This window comes from Perca fluviatilis, chromosome 3 (assembly GCF_010015445.1).
Source record: "Perca fluviatilis chromosome 3, GENO_Pfluv_1.0, whole genome shotgun sequence".
NCBI lineage: Eukaryota > Metazoa > Chordata > Actinopteri > Perciformes > Percidae > Perca > Perca fluviatilis.
The window spans coordinates 36,235,983-36,252,835 of NC_053114.1; the positions used below are offsets into that span (position 1 = coordinate 36,235,983).

The 16,853-nt window shown below is 41.2% G+C and overlaps 1 protein-coding gene across 13 annotated transcripts in view; it reads left to right on the forward strand.

Moving 5' to 3' along the window:
- chd9 (chromodomain helicase DNA binding protein 9) overlaps positions 1-16,853 on the forward strand; it is an 88,796-nt gene that overhangs the window by 13,127 nt on the left and 58,816 nt on the right. The window contains exon 1 of one of the 13 annotated variants that reach the window (XM_039795329.1): positions 7,385-7,446. The exons of 10 other annotated variants lie outside the window; for them this stretch is intronic. In XM_039795329.1, coding sequence (XP_039651263.1) covers positions 7,444-7,446 — 3 coding nt within the window. In that variant the 5' untranslated portion in view covers positions 7,385-7,443. Of the gene's footprint in view, positions 1-7,384; positions 7,447-14,980; positions 15,730-15,899; positions 16,092-16,853 lie in introns of those variants that run through there. 2 more of the 13 variants (XM_039795332.1, XM_039795327.1) reach the window with 2 other exon arrangements.

Here is a 16,853-nt window from a genome sequence, read left to right on the forward strand (position 1 = left end):
GAAAGTCCAAAGTTAAAACTGGTACTGTATGTCATAATATATCATCACTCACTGTGTAATGAGTCAAGCCACAGTACCTTCATACAGGCTCACAAAAAGGTCAATTTAAATAAACGGAGACCAAAAAATTCTATTGATTTAAGGGTGTCACGATTTCGATTTTAAAATCGAAATTGACCGAAATTAAGCCACAATGTTGAATTTCGAATTAAAAAAATTGAATCGTCGATGCTTCCACGCCCCCATGTCACGTCCGGTCGGCTTGCCAATCAGAAAAAAAAAAAATAGCAAAAAAACACACGTGTAGTCTGCTCAAGGTAGTCTATTTCTTAATTGATTCTACCACCACTTGCGCTTAATGAGCTAGATTACTACACACACAGTAGCAGAAGAAGACCAGCTACACACACAACGGATCATATACACCGATCACACTCAGCTTGAGCCAAACGCTGACGGCAAAAAAAACCAGGAGTGAGTCGGTTCATTCTCCTGGTTCAGTGACACTACTCGGGTTAATTAAAGTGATGGTTCGGAGTAATTCACCCTAGGGTCCTTTGCACCATGACCTCGAGCCAAACGCCCTCCCAGAAGCTTTTTTCACCTGGGTCTAACACTGGGAGAGTTAGCTAGAGTAGCGTTATCAGCTGAATAGCTTAGCGCAGGGGCTAATGGACCCACGTTTGTATCTTGTAAGTTACCCCACTAATAATGCCCGAAATGATACCAAAAGTCTACAAGTAGTACAAATAGGTTATGCTCTCATAAAACGATGGATTGGAAAGTTTGTAAGTACACCAGAAGTTTATGAACACTTGCCTGCTCTCTTCAGCTCTCTGTTGCTGCTGCTGCTACCTGCAGTTAGACGAGTGCTTAGGGCTACGCCTACATAATTACGAAAAGAGTTACAACAAAAATATTTATTAATTCAATGATTAAATAAGGTAATGTCTCCAAACTTACCTCAATTATTACTTGTCTCCTGCTAGTTATACTACAGCACTTACTTTAAAAAAAAAATTTAAATTAATAAATATTTGTGTTGCATCTCTTTTCGGTGTTGTAATTTGTAGACGGCCCTAAGCACTCATCTTACAGCAGCAACAACAACAGCAGAGAACAGAAGCCAGCTGTTTGGCTCGAGGTCATGGTGCAAAGGACCCTAGGGTGAATTACTCCGAACCATCACTTTAACCGGCTTTTCGGTCAGTTCGTCAACACACGTGTTGAAGTGCTGCGAGGAAAAAAAAGCCACAGTTTGCAAGCTCTGCTATGTGCGTGTACCATATTCTTCCACTGGCAGCACAACTAACATTGCAGTTAATCTGTGTGGTATATGCTAGGGATGGGCATTCGATTACATTTTCTTAGTTGATCGTTGGGAGAATTAACGATCGACTATCGATTAATCATTAATATTTTTATATTAAAATTCATTATTTACTTTTTATAAATTAAAAATGCAATGAAAATACAAAAATACAGCATGTTTTTCCTCGATGAGATCTTAATTAAAAGAACAACAACTTGTGGCAGTTAAACTGGAGGTTATAGATATAGATTATAGATCTATGCAGTGCGGTGCTCTGAAGCAGCAGAACCTGCAGCTGCGAGCTGGTGTTCTTAAACAGAGACCCTCGTTTGTTCCAAAATAATAAATAAAAAGAATCATATTAAATAATAACTTAACCAGCGTTCTTCGTAGTGAGTTTCTACCAGTCTGGTGATGGTATGTCGTGACGAAATGTGATATGCTGGTTCCAATGTCCATCTCAATGAACTTGCAGGTCCCTTGGGTAATTTTCTCTGCTCGTTGTGCATCGCAGCTCCTCCGTGCTAACGCTGAGTTTATGCTAGGTTGAGACTGAGAGCAGGATGCACCGCGGCCGCCACCGACATTAACCAGGGTTGGGTGCACTTTGTTTAGTGGTAGGCTACATCATTTGAGTTGTGGCCGTGTTGTACTTATACACAGCATCTCCGTGTTTGCAGTGAAGTAAGTCTGTTTTTTTTTTTTATCAAAATGGTCCCACGCCACACTTCGCCGTGTCCTCTTCATGATTACTTTTGAAATCGAAACGGAAACTCGCAGCCAGGTAACTGAGTATGGAGTCAAATTTTGCCCCCAGGTGGTAAAATGTTTAATTGCTGCCACACTGTGAAATTCATTTAATTGCTTCAAGACTCACACTAGAGCTGTAATCGGGCCTTAAAAGTACGGCCCGAAAAGGCCCGAGCCCGACCCGTACATTTTGACAGCTTTTTAAAAGCCCGAACCCATTTACGGCCCGACTGTAAAGGCCGTCTATCAGCAGTCATTAGAGTGTCGGACACGCGCTTCGCACCGCGAGCGGGCGCACGCACCACTCGGCGGAAAAGGGAGAGAAAGAAAAAAGAGACTGCGCCGCACGCACACAGCTCCGTTGTCTTTCGTAGAAAATTAGTCATTTATACATTTTTTAACATCATTTATTCATGAATAACGGAGGCTATAGGCCACTTGGAAGTTGGAACATAGAAATTAATTAAGTCCTCCAGAGACCAGCCTCCGTTTCACCTCCTCAGGATCCATTTTCACACTAATCGAAACACATCACCTGACCGCATATACCATGCAGCCCCAAGCGCAAGCCCGAGCCCGGCCCGAGCCCGTGAAAAATAATAGAAATTAAGCCCGAACCCATCGAGTCCTGTCGAGTCCCGTCGGGTCCCGTCGGGTTCGGGCAAAGATCTTCAGCTCTAACTCACACTACACAACGCAACCAGCATTAGTTTAATCGATAACAAATTAACGTGATCGACGAAATTCTTAATCAATTATCGATCGTCGAGTAATCATGCCCATCCCTAGTATATGCTCAACTGTTAAGAAATAGTTTAAGACACTTCATTGTTCAGAGAAGACTATGGACATGGCTGTTTTATTGTTTTTTTTGTTTGTTTTGTTGTGAACTTTAAAGTCATCTTCTGTGAAGAAGACTGCAGTTACAAAAGAGAAACTAGATGGCAGGTTTTAGATATAAGTTATTGTTACATCAGGTTGTTAATAAATGTTTTAAAATTTGACAATATAGTGTGGTACATTGCGAACTAAGGTCAGATATTCTATTAAAACGCATAAACGTCTAGTCTATCTAATCGAACTGTGACCTTAGAATCGAAAATGTAATCGAATCGAGGATTTGGAGAATCGTGACACCCCTAACATTGATTGTAGGGTTTGCCTAATCAATCGCCTGTTCAAGAAGTCTTCTTTATTATTGACACAATTTCTGGTCCTCAGTTTGCCCATTTCCTCAAAAGTGTTCTATTAATTTATTTCTTCTGACTTGCTTCATAGCGCTTTGCAAAAATGTATTTTTAATAAGAATTAAGATTTAAATATGTCATACAGCAGTCATTTGAGAACCGAGCCCATCTTGGTATTTCTGTGCAGGTTTCCTTGGTTTAGAGCAGAAAATGTGGCTGGGCTCCTACTGTATACCTCTCATTAGTGTTGCAACACACCACCACCCATCAAAACCAGTGTAGTCTCTGCTACCTTAATGGAGTTTTTTATCGTGCAAGCATGTCTGTAGTTGAAAGTGCCTTCACTTTGCTGAATGGGAAATTATTCACAGAAATCAAAGATTTGGAATTAGGGCTTCTCCCTCTTACCGGCAATTTCCACTGGATGCGGAACGTCTGCGGAACGTCTCCGGAACGTCGACGGAGTCATTAGGTTTCCATTAAAGTCAATCTGTGTATTTCCACTGACTGCGGAACGTCTGCAGATACGCAGAGCTTCTATTTTTGACGGACGACGGAGAGCTCCGCAGCAATTCAGCACACAGGCAGATAGTGCGGGACAGGAAGTCGAGCACAGAAACAAAATAAATATCCGGTTAATTTTCAAAATAAAATACACCGTGCTCACGGCGGATCATATTTCCCTGAACTACACCTTGAAAACACAGCTCAGAGTCGTTTCCCCTCTACTCCTCTGGATGGAAACTAACTGTTGTTGGTTTAATGGTTCTATTCTACCTGAATTCGCGAGAACTTGTGGGTCCTCGTGACTACAGCTGTCAGTTACGGCCGCAGCCGTTCCGCAACAAATCCGGACCCGGTGGGTATTGACGGACGGCGGAGCACGCAGCAGACACGCAGCGGAGCCGGTCCGCAGCAGTTACGCATCCAGTGGAAATCCCCGGTTTGTCGATTAGTCGACTAATCGGTCGTTTTGGTCTTAGTCAACTTAGATTTCTTTAGTTGATTAGTCATGTTTTATGCTTTTTTTCATGCTGAATGACTTATTTCCAAGAAGCGTACGAGCACATCTCTGGAAAACACGAGAATTAAAGTGGTGCTTTTGCATGACTCTTTGCGGAGAAACTCAGATTTACAGATCTGTCGATTAAATCAACTAATCGATTAGTCGATACAATTAAATGAGTGTTAGTCGACTAAGAATTTCTTCAATCGAGCACAGCCCTATTTGGAATATCAATTTTGTTTAGCTTTTTTACATAGTACCCTCGGTAATAAAGTACACATAGTAGGTTTCGAAATTTGAAAGCCTACAGATTTTTTATGTTTATTCAACCATTAAAGGTGCAATATGTAATATTGTGTGTAATACTGGCAGCTAGCGGTTAAAATAGTTACTGCACTACCAATTCAAAATACTGGAGAGTCGTTTCCCCCGCCCCCTCCTGCCCAGACTCGAAGTTCACGGGGGTTGCCAGGCTGAGACCGCAGCATTCACAACAACGTTGCAGACACTTTTCTCACATAGCCAGACATTACTCCACAGCACAGCGCGAGTAGCTAACGGTAGATGCTAGTCTCACATAGCCAGACATTACTCCACAGCACAGCGGAGTAGCTAACGGTAGATGCTGGCTATATTGACAGTCATAAAAGCCCGGTACGCACGCCGAGCTCTGTAACCAACTGACAGACACACTTTTCGGCTTAAAATTACAGTATGAACCGCTAAAAACACAACAACCTCACTGTTCCTCTCCAAATAACGTCACCAGCCACCCACACTAAATCGCTTAAAAAACACACTGCAAACTCACAGTCCTCTCTTTCCGATTTACAGCCCCCTCGTGGCTTAAAATAACTCACCGTTGTCGGGTCCAGCCGCTGACGAGGCTACTACGCTGTAAACAGCCGGCGCGGCCTGTCTTCTTCCGTAACGTTAACAGGTAGCAGGGTTAGCATGGCGGTTAGCCAGGACCAGTCGGGATCACTTTACTGGCTGTGTCTCAATTGTTTTTGCGAAGTAACCAACTCGGGTACTCTAGCTATATAATTCAATGTGAGAACACAAATGTTGAAATGACAAAAATGCCCGTCCCTAGTAGCTGTGATAAATTAGCCTGAAGCTAATGCTTACCTGTTCAGGAGAAAATAAGCCAACTCTGGCCCCTTTTGGGCTCTAAGCTGTCTCCATCTTTCAAATACATCTCCATTATTTACCAGGGGTTGTTATGTCTCTGGTCACGCCAACTGTTAGAAACATGCTGTTTTCTTTTTTAGGTCGGGTAGAATCTATCTCCATTGATCCTGTTCGTTTGTGTGCTGCTTTCATGGCTGTACTAACGTTACAGCTGTAGCGTGCTGGGTTTACGTTTTTACAGGTATATCTGGCAACCCGGCCTGGCTGTCAAACTGGGCCGTTGATAACAACACACAGATCAAAACATAAATTCCGTCACGGAATGTAAATTTCAAAAAGAAAAAATACTGAAATTAGCATTGTTGTCAGAAAAGATAGTATTTCAGTTTAACATGTTTCCTTAATATCTGATGAGGCATTGGTGTCATTTTTGGATTTATTACAGTACAAATATTACATATTGGACCTTTAAACTAACTTTTAACATTTAATTTAAAAAAGTTTCTAAGAGATACAACAGATCTAAAAAAAAGTATCCACAATGTGCCCTGTGTATCACTGCCCATTGTGTACTATTGTTGTGTAGCAGACATATTTTTGAGGGTATTATCTGTTAAGTGTTTTAAATGTGAGAATTGCCAGCCAAAATGTTACACTTTAATTGATGTACAACTGAAAATATGACATTTGACTGCATAAAATCTGAGTTTAAGTCTGGGTCTGATTTTAAAAAAAGAAGACCCATTTGAGTGCATCATTTTTGTGTTGATTTGCAGCGAATCGTCCAGAAGGTATAGATGCACACTTCCAAAACCCTTTTTAATATGGGGTTATTGAAGCAAACTGTTGAGATAAAATCTTATCAACAGCAGAGCGTCTTCAAACTTGCAGGTGCAGTCTGAATAGAAGCCAAGAGCAGTTAAACTGGGAAAGTAAACTGAACATGAAATGGCTGACATTGGGATTAATAAGCCAGTTATGTCACCAAATGGTTTCATTTTAGCCAACCTTTTCTATTAAAACTATTGTACTTTGAAGTGTTGAAAAAGTATCGCTAAAATATAAATAAAACTAGTGTGCCCACTAGGTTGCAGTTTTACACGAAGACAATTTTACTCTCAAGAACATTAGCTTTTTTTTTTTTTTTTTTTTTTTTTTTTTTTTTTTTTTTTTTCTCTCTTTTTTTTTTTTTTTCTCTCTTCATACATGAAATTAGCTAGTGTCATGTTTTTAAGTACAGCTGCTTTCATGAACAGCATTAACTTTATTTTTTATTTCTTTGTCATCACTTGCTCTTTGTCCTTTCAGTCTCACAGCCTGGCAGTCACTGATTGTCACATTGATTGGCGTTACAGAGCTGAGTTGACTTATAAATGTGGACGGCCACAATTGGATGAAATACAGCAACTGAAGGATACTGACGAAAATCCAGTCCATCTCTGATAGCAACAGCTGTGGAGTATTGTCTATATTTCCTTGTGTCCACCAAATAAGCAAATACTTATAATCTCATAATAATAATCTGACAGAATGGCCTCTTCCCCATTTTTTTTAAACTGATAATAAATTTAACAAGGCAAATGGTGAAAACTGTTTTTTGTTTTCTTTTACGTTGGTGAAACATTTGTTACAGAGGGTGCACTGTGCATTTGGCACGTTGCGTACTGTATACAACTCCCTGTACAATCTCCGCTCTCCTCCATGGTTCGATATATTTTTGAGATCTGTGTATGATGCATTTTTCTACTTATTTACTGGTTCTCCATTTCAAACAATTTCTATTATTTTGACTTACCAGAAAACCCCAGCATTTTAACCCACAGTTTTAGAATATTTTGTTATTTTATGAAAATTATCCTTATATGAGTGGGTTAAAGTTGATCCTCTTCCTTATGTTTTCTTTTTGGGTGGGAGAAAGCCCATCTGCCTGGCCTCTACCATTCCAATGGAGATTTATGCCACAGACACCTGCCTCACACTGAACAGGAGGTAGAAATCAGACCAGGAACAAAAACATCCTTGCTTCATCATATCCTGAAGGCTGCAGGTTGACTATGGTGTGTGTGTGTGTGTCTGTGTGTGTTCCTTTTTGTGCAGGCATTGGCCCTGCTCTCCCTTCAATAATGAGGCAGTTGTAAAGGTCTTGCTGTATTCCCTTCCACCTCATGCCTTCTCTTTCCTCACCTCACTCTCTGTCTCTGTCTGGCTCTCTTCACATCCTAAGGGACCTCCTCTCAGCTCCACTCTTCAGTTTGCACCGATGTTCCCATTAATGAATGGCATCATCCGGCGTGCTTGTTTTGCACAGTTCAGCTTCACTTCTCTGCCTGGTGTCTGAAATGCTGTGCTGTCTCTGATTCCAAAAAAACAGCCTCAAAGAAGAAGGTTCGGGATTTTGTATGTGACACATCATGTGAAGTGCATAAAAGAAATATAGAACTGTTCAATATGCAAAACACATTTAATTCCTCTGGGGTAGATGAATCATACCGCATCTGCAAAATTGTCACTCCTTTAGAGGCCACCTGTCCTGCTTTCAAGTCCATGTTTTTGGTTATTGGGAGAATAGTCTTGTTCAAAGAAACAATCAAATACTGTTAAATAAGTCATGGTTAGTGATCAGTTTAGATTTGTGAATGAGGAGACACCTATATGTTTTTTTAAAGCATTATTTAAATTTATAACAACATGGATCTTATTTCCATAGGTTTGGCCATTGTTTCTATTGGTGATGACTTTGTATGCAGTAGTAATTTCTGAGATCTGGGAAGCAGGCAACATATATTACTTTTGTACTCTGTTTTCCTGTACAATAAGGGATTGTTGCTGACCTTACTGGTGTGGCCACTTTTGGTTTTACTTTCACATTAGGTGGTTTAGATAATCTGGCTAAACTGTTGGCTTTTCTTTTTTTTTTTTTTACAACCTCTTTGATCATCTGAATGCTTGTCACTTTCCCTGTCGGACTTCACTGTTGCTTTGTTGTCTACAAAAATAAAGTCCATGTTTTAATAAACTAGAATTATCATTTGTTTGCAAAAGCTTTTCTAAAAAAAAAAAAAGAAATTCCAGTAATGTTCTACTGATGTTTTCTATCAAATCAACAAATGTTTATGTTAAAAGTCAGAACTGCCAGTAGCCTATGTGATAGCTACACAAGTCACCTTCCCAGTACCTTGACTACTTCTGAATAGATTCAAGTACAAATATTTTATTTAACACAAAAGAGACCTGCATTGAGAGCAGTGCGTGTTTGAACAGCAAAGGGTGCACAATGGCAGTGCTGGCATGTAAAATTCGGGAGTCGGCTACTTATTGTGAAGGGTGACCCTCTGTGGATGGATGGCCTCTTCCTTTCACTTTGACTCATGCTTGCTAGTGCATGCACACAGTGGTAGCCCTTAAAATATCATCTTAAATCTTGCTAAGTGACTGCCCTCTGAGCTGACACTTAAAGATACAAGAAGTACAGATGCCCTAGTTAGAATAAGTGTCTGCTCTTCTCAGTCATCGGGCCTAATTGACACAGAGCTAGGCCATACTCTGTATTCTGCACAATCCTCAAACCCAAGTCACAGCTGTTATTTTACAGGGGTTAGTGAGAAAATGAGCATCATGAGGATGCCAAACCAAGACACAAAACGGAGGTCGGCTCCATAAATATATGTTGTAGTGTGAATTGTTTCTTACTTATCTAACTTCATCTTTGTATTGTCCTGATGTTGGTCAAATGCAGAAAAAACATCCTGGTATTTTCAAATAGGAGATTCAAATAGGACAGACACTTAAAGGTTAGGGCAGACGTCTTCTCTCTTTACCATGCATTCCTGCCCTCTCTCCTCACAGTCACCCCCTAGTGTTAAATTTGGTCCTAGCCAGATAACTAGGTACAACATGCTGCACTTGTAACACTTCACATGTATCGGTCTGCACTCATAAACCTTGTTATTAGCAATAGGAATGGCTGTCTGTGCTGAACTTGATTAAATAAGGGAGTCAGTTAGCTGACTGCATAATGGCGAACTAATAGTCTGTTTTTGTTAAAGCCTGTTGGATTGGAGTTGATTGGGAGTGCAGCGGGGCTGTAGTGGTGAGACCCTGCTATAGCTGGATCAGTTGGTTAATTGTATCCAGTGCACTAGTTGCTGTATTTGCACCGAATTAACTTGTTAAGATTAGTGTGTGTGTGTGTGTGTGTGTGTGTGTGTGTGTGTGTGTGTGTGTGTGTGTGTGTGTGTGTGTGTGTGTGAGAAAGGATAGATTTTTTTTTTTTTGTGATTATGGTCCTTTTGAGCTTTATGTGTGTCAATGTTTACTATAAATATCTCAGACAGACCCACACACTGCTAGCAATGTTGTATCTCCTGAGGTCAATGCAGTTGTCAGACTTGCACTTTGCTTACTACTTCTTCTTACATTTTGGGCTTATTTATTTTTATTATTATTAATTTATTTATCAAGGACAATGCAGTGCACATTATTAAATACAATTATCATAGTCAAGCCATAACAATGTGAGTAAATGTGTTGCATAAAAGGTTTCTAGCCAATTGGCTAATTTGCAACCCCAATCCTTGGTCAGGCCTTTCTAAAAAGTTAATCCAAATATAATTTTTTTTAAAAGAACTACATAGTGTGAGTTACACAGTCATGCAGCTAATACGTTGTATACTAATATATTGCATCAACATTTCACAGAGTCGTGACCGCATTACACAGAACAGCATATCACGTAACAACACAAACCCCAAACACCCGGACACTCACGCTCACTCACCTATACCCTAACCATAACCTTGGCAACCATATACAAACAGCCATGCATCCACAGACAATACATTACTACAACACAACTGACTCAGTGGTTAAATTTTTGGTTTTCTTTCAGCCAGTATTTCACCATTATATTAAATGTTTTCAGTTCAGTTTGTGTTTTTATTTCGATTGGTAAATTATTCCAGAAATGGTTCCCTATCACTGAAAAAACATGACTGGCCGAAAGTAGTTTTGCGCCCTTCTGCTATGCAGTTGCCACCCACTGCTCCCCTAGTGGCCACTGTCCTTGTATTTGTTTTTGTCACAAAAGGACAGAGTACGGCTGGAGCTAGATTATTTGCACATTTGAAAGTCAGTTTAAGAAAAGAAAACTTAATAAAGCTATCAAAATTTAAAAGCTTATATTTCTGTACTATCAAACAGTGGTGCCACATTGTTGGTTTCCGATCCATTATTTTCAGTGCCTGTTTATATAATGATATGATGGGTTTGACTGTTGTCTGGGAAGCTTGGCCCCATACAGTAACACAATAGGATAAGTGAGAGAGTATCATGGCATGAAAAACCCTGAGGATGCAACAATATCAATGTACAATATGTATCATACTGTATGTTTTTAAGTTAAATTAGGCTGACAATTTCCAAATGACCAATAGCCACTACCAGGTGCCAAATAAACGTTAGAAATTAAATTGGTGATTTTTAGTAGATGTCTTTTTCACACTCCAATGGACGTTAGATGGCTTGAATTAACGTTTTTTTTTTTTTCCCCAATAACAAAAAATTGGAAGTTTTTACATTGTGCTTGTCTAGTTTGCAATTAATAATTCATTTGAATTTGTTATTGTAGCCAAGAACCATTATGTTTTCCCACATCTCCCTGCACAGTTCTTCTATCTGGTCACAGTGGAGGAAGCCAACCTGTAGTAATAATGCTCTGTTAGACTTTCAGCAGCTTCTCTAGAGGGCACCATGCGCGGCCCAGCTACTGTTCTCTAAGCCCTAAATAAAGGATCATTAATGCATGGTGCTGTATTTAATTGGTTGAGGAAGCATTGCTGTGCATCTTGTCTCCTTTCATTTATCAACCTTGCCGCTGCCTAACACTAGTGTGGCTGCAAACTGACCTGTAGCCTAAGGCCTAATTAGAAGGACCTAATCTTTTCGCACCTAGACTTAACGGTGCAATCAGTGTATCATTAACAAAGCTATAGGTATGAGATCTAGTGATGGGTAAGACGAGGTGTTTTTGTGATGTTTTTATTTCTGTAAGAAACACTGAAGGCCAAGCCTATTCTTAGTAAACAACACTGAGAAACATGTTCAAGAAGTGTCTAAGGTTCAACCAAAGTTGGTGTCAAAAGTGATCAGACTTTGTTTATTGTTTTTTTATCATCTATAGTATTTTGTGTTAGAGCTGTAGAAGAGGGCACTGGTGTATGACATCCAACACAGTCGGCTGCAACACAGCATAGCACTCAGAAATTAACAGCTGATTAGCAAAGTCATTTTTCGGATCTGTAAGACTGCGCATGAATGCTGCATTCTGGGGGTGAAAAATACTATATTAATTTATACCTTTTGAGTGGGAAGCATTCTTCTGACATTAAGATAGATCAGAATTGCTCCCAGCAAGCAGCGGTCTTGCGCAGTCTTACATATAATAAAAAATGCGTTTAGTAATACGCTGTGTTGCAGCCGACTCTCAAGTGTTGGATGTCAAACCACCACAGGTCAGATCTGAACCTGTGAGAAATGGTGCATTATTTTGTTAACAAGGACTGTTTTTATTTTGATAATTGATTAATTAGATGACAGAAAATGAATTATTGTATTAATAATTGATTATCTATTATGCATTCATGCATCCCTTTCATATCATATAAATAAAAACTTAAAGGATTATTGGCCACTGACCAAAGAAAATAAACTGAAGACATTGGCTCAACTTCTGGTTACCTTTTTTTTTTTTTTTTTTTAAATGTGTTGATGTTTTGCAGATAATAGCAACAAAAGGTGTTGGCCAGAGAATTTGAGCTAAAATGTTATCAACCAAAAATAAAAGACATAATATTTCTAACCGGGTCAGCAGCTAGAGAACATTATCCAGGATTTTGTGTGGATGTCATGGCTTGCTCAAGGACACTACAGCAGGGTTATTCCACAGTGCAAGCAGCATTATGTAAACCAAGTAGGGTTTAACCCCTTAATTGCAAATGTTTAAAACTGAAATCAAACATGTGCATTGTCTACAACAGTATAGGTGCATAATAGATCAAAAGGCCTTTTTATATGATAATGTTGCTATTAACACTGGGTGACATTATATTTCAGTTGGCTATGGGTTTCATCTCCGTGTATGGGAGTAACAGCTAGCTGTAGACTCTGAAGCAGTGGTGGGTGCTAGCCATCTTGTCATTTTCAGTCAGGGCATTGCTAGCGCTCAACTCTCATTTCCCTAATGGTGAGTTAGTGTAGACTCTCACTGTAGTACAGGCAAGAAATGAGAGTGGTGGCACACTAATACAGGCCCTTTGATGAGGTAGTAATGGAGTGTTCAGAGACAGACACCTGTGCCTCTGCAGCCACCCTACCCCTCCCTCTATATCTCCCTCTGTGGACGCGCGCACACTTTTTTTTTTTTTTTTTCTTTTTCAACTCGCTTCCTTTCACCAGCGCTGCTACTCCCCTCCCCTTCCTCTACTTCTCTTCCCTCCCTCATCTGTCCTTAAAGGTAGCCACTCCCCCTCATACAGAGCCGACAGGCTTCTTTGCATATTAACTGTTTAGTGGCAAAGGAGCAGTGGCTTCGTGCCATGTGACCGTTGAAGCATGTGTATGTTGTTGACTGCTATTCTCTTTTCCTTTGCCGTCTCTCTTTGCTCTTGTTCTGATACACTCACACAAACAAACCTTTCCAGCGAAAAAAAATTTAACATTTTAAAAATGTTTTATCACTAACAGCAATGTATGGTAACTAAGTATTTCTGTTTTAAATAAGATGTTATTTGATGTCTATCAAATCTTACCTATTTTACCCATAAAATAGTCTGTAAGCAGTGATTTATTTGGATAGTAGATGGCAATTTTTACTTGTTTCTTTAAGCATAATTTTCCACCTTTTACACTGGAAAAGCCATTCTGCACTGTAGCAAGTGCAAGAGGTTGCGTAATCATTTGCACTTAAGGCAGGTGCAGTTATGCAGGACTCCGTTTTGTTGTAATTAGGCCTATGTCTGTGACAGTTTAGTAGAAACCATTTTTGTTAATTTGTGCTTACGAGTTTTAACACCAATTGCACTGTTGATGTGCTTTTAGTACAAAGCTCATCCTCAGGGACTGTACCCTGGTGGGCATTATCTGACAGTGGATTTGTTTAGCTTGGAAAGGACACTGTTGCTCAGCTCCCAGTAAGCGTGTGGTCTGCTTTTAAAGTCCAAACTCCAAGGCCTGGCATGGCAGGTGAATCTGATGCCTGCAAGTGCACACACTTGGAAAAGACATTGTCATTGTTATGTACACCTGGCAGTCATGTCTGTCTATGTAGGAGATATAAAGCTGTAACATGTAAAACTACACAAACCACATACAGATATATAGTGAGAGAACTTCCACTGTCATTCCTGTGTGTTGGCAGTTGTCATCTCACTAAACTTATAACCTCCCCTTCTCTACTTACACACATTCATTCGCAAATACACATTTTAAACAAGGCTGTCCACACCATTCCAGTTGGTCAGTTGCATATAACTTTATTTAGGTTATCAGTTTAACATGCAATGTAAAGCCATATTGTGTTGTAGCATACACACTCTCACCCACATATTTCACACCATACTTGAATAAACCTACAACAAGTAGTGTAGTTTGCTTTGGGCTGTGATAGATCAGAATGGAACAATATTTTAAGTCCTACTGAAGTTCCTACCTGGAGGTCAGGCTCTTGTCATAGAAGCACACAAAAGACATTTCATATTTACCAAAATAACACATTTTTGTTGTTGCTTACTAAGATTCAAGTTTTATTTACTAATCCTTTTTAAGTCAATAGCATGTAGTAACCTTAACTTGTCAGGAGATATGAATTGACATTGTCAAAAGCACACTCCTTCCTAGCGCCGTGTATGTGGGCAGTAGTCCTGGTAGCACTGGGCAGCTCACATGCCAATGTTTGCAGCTGCATGAAAAGTCAACAGGGTGTTGACTGGGAAAGAAGCCTGTTCAGCTGATTTTGCACTGTAAATAAAAATATAAAAGCTGATGGGGTGACTGTCAGTAACTCAGGCCTGACCCAGTAGTGCTGTGCACTGTTCCTGGCTTCAGGCCAGCCGTGTGTCTCTGCATAATTCCCAATACCATGTGCCAGCCAGTACACATGGCCCCTGCCTTCATCATTCGGTCAGGAGTCCTCTGAAAGGCGGGCTCACTCCTCCTAGATCTGTTCTGGCGCACAGGAAGCACTGCATTTCTTGGACACATCCCAGTTTCCCCTCTCGTAGTTTCTTTTCAAGAGTCATAGCAGAGTGACCAGGCCTTGACCTCACAAGTGCTTGAACTCACCACTGGAGAATAAGTGCCATGTAGGCTCAGCTGCATGTTTCTGGTATGGTTAGGGAGTAGAAAGTCTGCTATATACGGTGTTTATTTCTTAATGGTTGCAATTTTGTGTGCGGTTTGTATTAGGAATACATTTTTAGCCTTTGGGAAATTGTTTGTTGTTTGTTCATCTAGACCTTTTGTAGGATACTGTTCCATAAATAAATCAGCATGTCATTGGCAGTAACTTACATAGGGACCAAAAAGCTACGATGTTGACAATCTGTGGTGTGGGCGAAATCCAGTACTTTGGGGGTTAAGTTGTGAAAGTTAATGTAATAACTGCTAGCACCATCTGCTGGCCTACTTCCTTACAAAGAGAGAGAGAGTGAGAGAGCTAGTGAGTGAGCGAGAGAGAGAGAGAGAGAGAGGGAAAAACGAGTCTGGGTTTTAACGACATCTCTAATATTCATGCTGATGCATTTTGCTGCTTTGTGCTTTCATTTTCCGCCGCTCTGCCTGCCAGACCCTCAAGCTCGCCATACACGCCCCAGCCAGGGAGAGGGGAGGGCAGCGAGTGAGTACGAGGAAAAAGACAAGTGGGAAAAGGAAGAAAAAACAACCGGCCAAACAAGCAAGCAAGCTAACACAAAAGCCTTTTTGTGTGTATTAAAAGGAGGAACCTACCTTATCCTGGCTGGTGAAGAACACGAGGAGAGGCGCAAAAAGGGAAACGGCAAAGCGGAAAGAGCAGGAAAGAACAAGAAATAAGAGGCAGAAGGCTACGAGAGGCATAGAGGGCGCAAACGAAAGGAAGGCGGAAAGGGGAATCAATGAGAGGGGAGGAGAGAGGAGCCAGGGGAAGGCAACTCTGACACACATGCACACAGAGAGAGAGAGACTTGGGTAAAGCCAGACAACAGCGAAGCAGCACGCAGCAGCAGAATGAGAGCTTCCTGGACTGCCACGCACCTCCTCTACCGCCCACAGCGCTGCTCCCTCATCACCCTGTAAAGAGACAAACGAGGGTGAGAGAGAGAGAGAGAGAGAGCTCCCATGCGCTCCTCTTGAGCCCTGCCCGCTGGGGGAGGAGGAGACGAACAGCTTCAGCGCTCTTGCACTGCCTGAGGAGAAGAGCTGACCGGGGAGGAGGAGGGGAGGCAAAAACGAGTAGAGAGAGAGGGAGGGGAGGGGGGGACACACGGCTCAAGGAAGTGAGAGAAAACGAAAAGGGAAAGAGTGAGTGTTTGTAAGAGAAAGCGTGAGCGAGCAACAGAGAGAGAGAAATTCCGGCGAAAGGGCAAGGCTTTTGTTAGCCGGTTGGAAAGGGGGAGGAAAGAGGAAGAAAAAAAACCCAACCATGTCTACAGTGAAGAGGCCAAGAGGAAGGGTAAGTGAGCTGCTCTGAGAGCTAGGAGGGAGGAGGGACGAGGGGGAGGAGGAGGGGCCGGCAGGAACTGAACAACCTCCTCTGCTACTGGCTCATGCTGCACTGCCGCCATCTTGAACTCATTGCTGCTTTATTTTCCTCCCCTCCATACTCATTTGCTTTGCTGTGCTAGACCGTATCAAGGCACACTAGATTTACAGTGTTTTCTTTTCCCCACCCCCACTGTCTATTCATTCCATATTCTATTTCCCACCCTCTCTCCAAGCTGCCCTGCGCTGTAGTTATGTAGGCTACAGTGTATGATTTGTGTGTGTGCAGTTGTGTGTGGGTATCCTCCATGAGTTGAACCTGTCAGTCACCAGAGAGCTCACTACATGTGGAAATGAGGGGGTGAGAGTGAGGGAAAGCTGGCCGGCCCAAATGGAGCTCACTCTATCTTTTCATGGGCTGTAATGGTCCCTACCGTTTTCATGGGACTACGTGCTGCTAGAGGGATTTAAATCACTGCAGTGCTGGCAGGCTGTAATTTCAGTTATTTATAGATGTATTACACAGCTGCAGTGCTCCCAGTTTTGGTGCATTTGATCGTTTCTTTTTTTTTTTTTTTTTTTTTTTTTTTTTTTCTCTCTCTCTCTCTCTCTCTCTCTCCGTCTCTCTGATGGAAGCCTGTTTTTATATTTGTCTTCCTCTTGTTGATTCTTTCATGTGCCCTCATGTTCTTCTGCTCTTGAGCATTACTTTCAACCCCCTCCCCCCCACCCC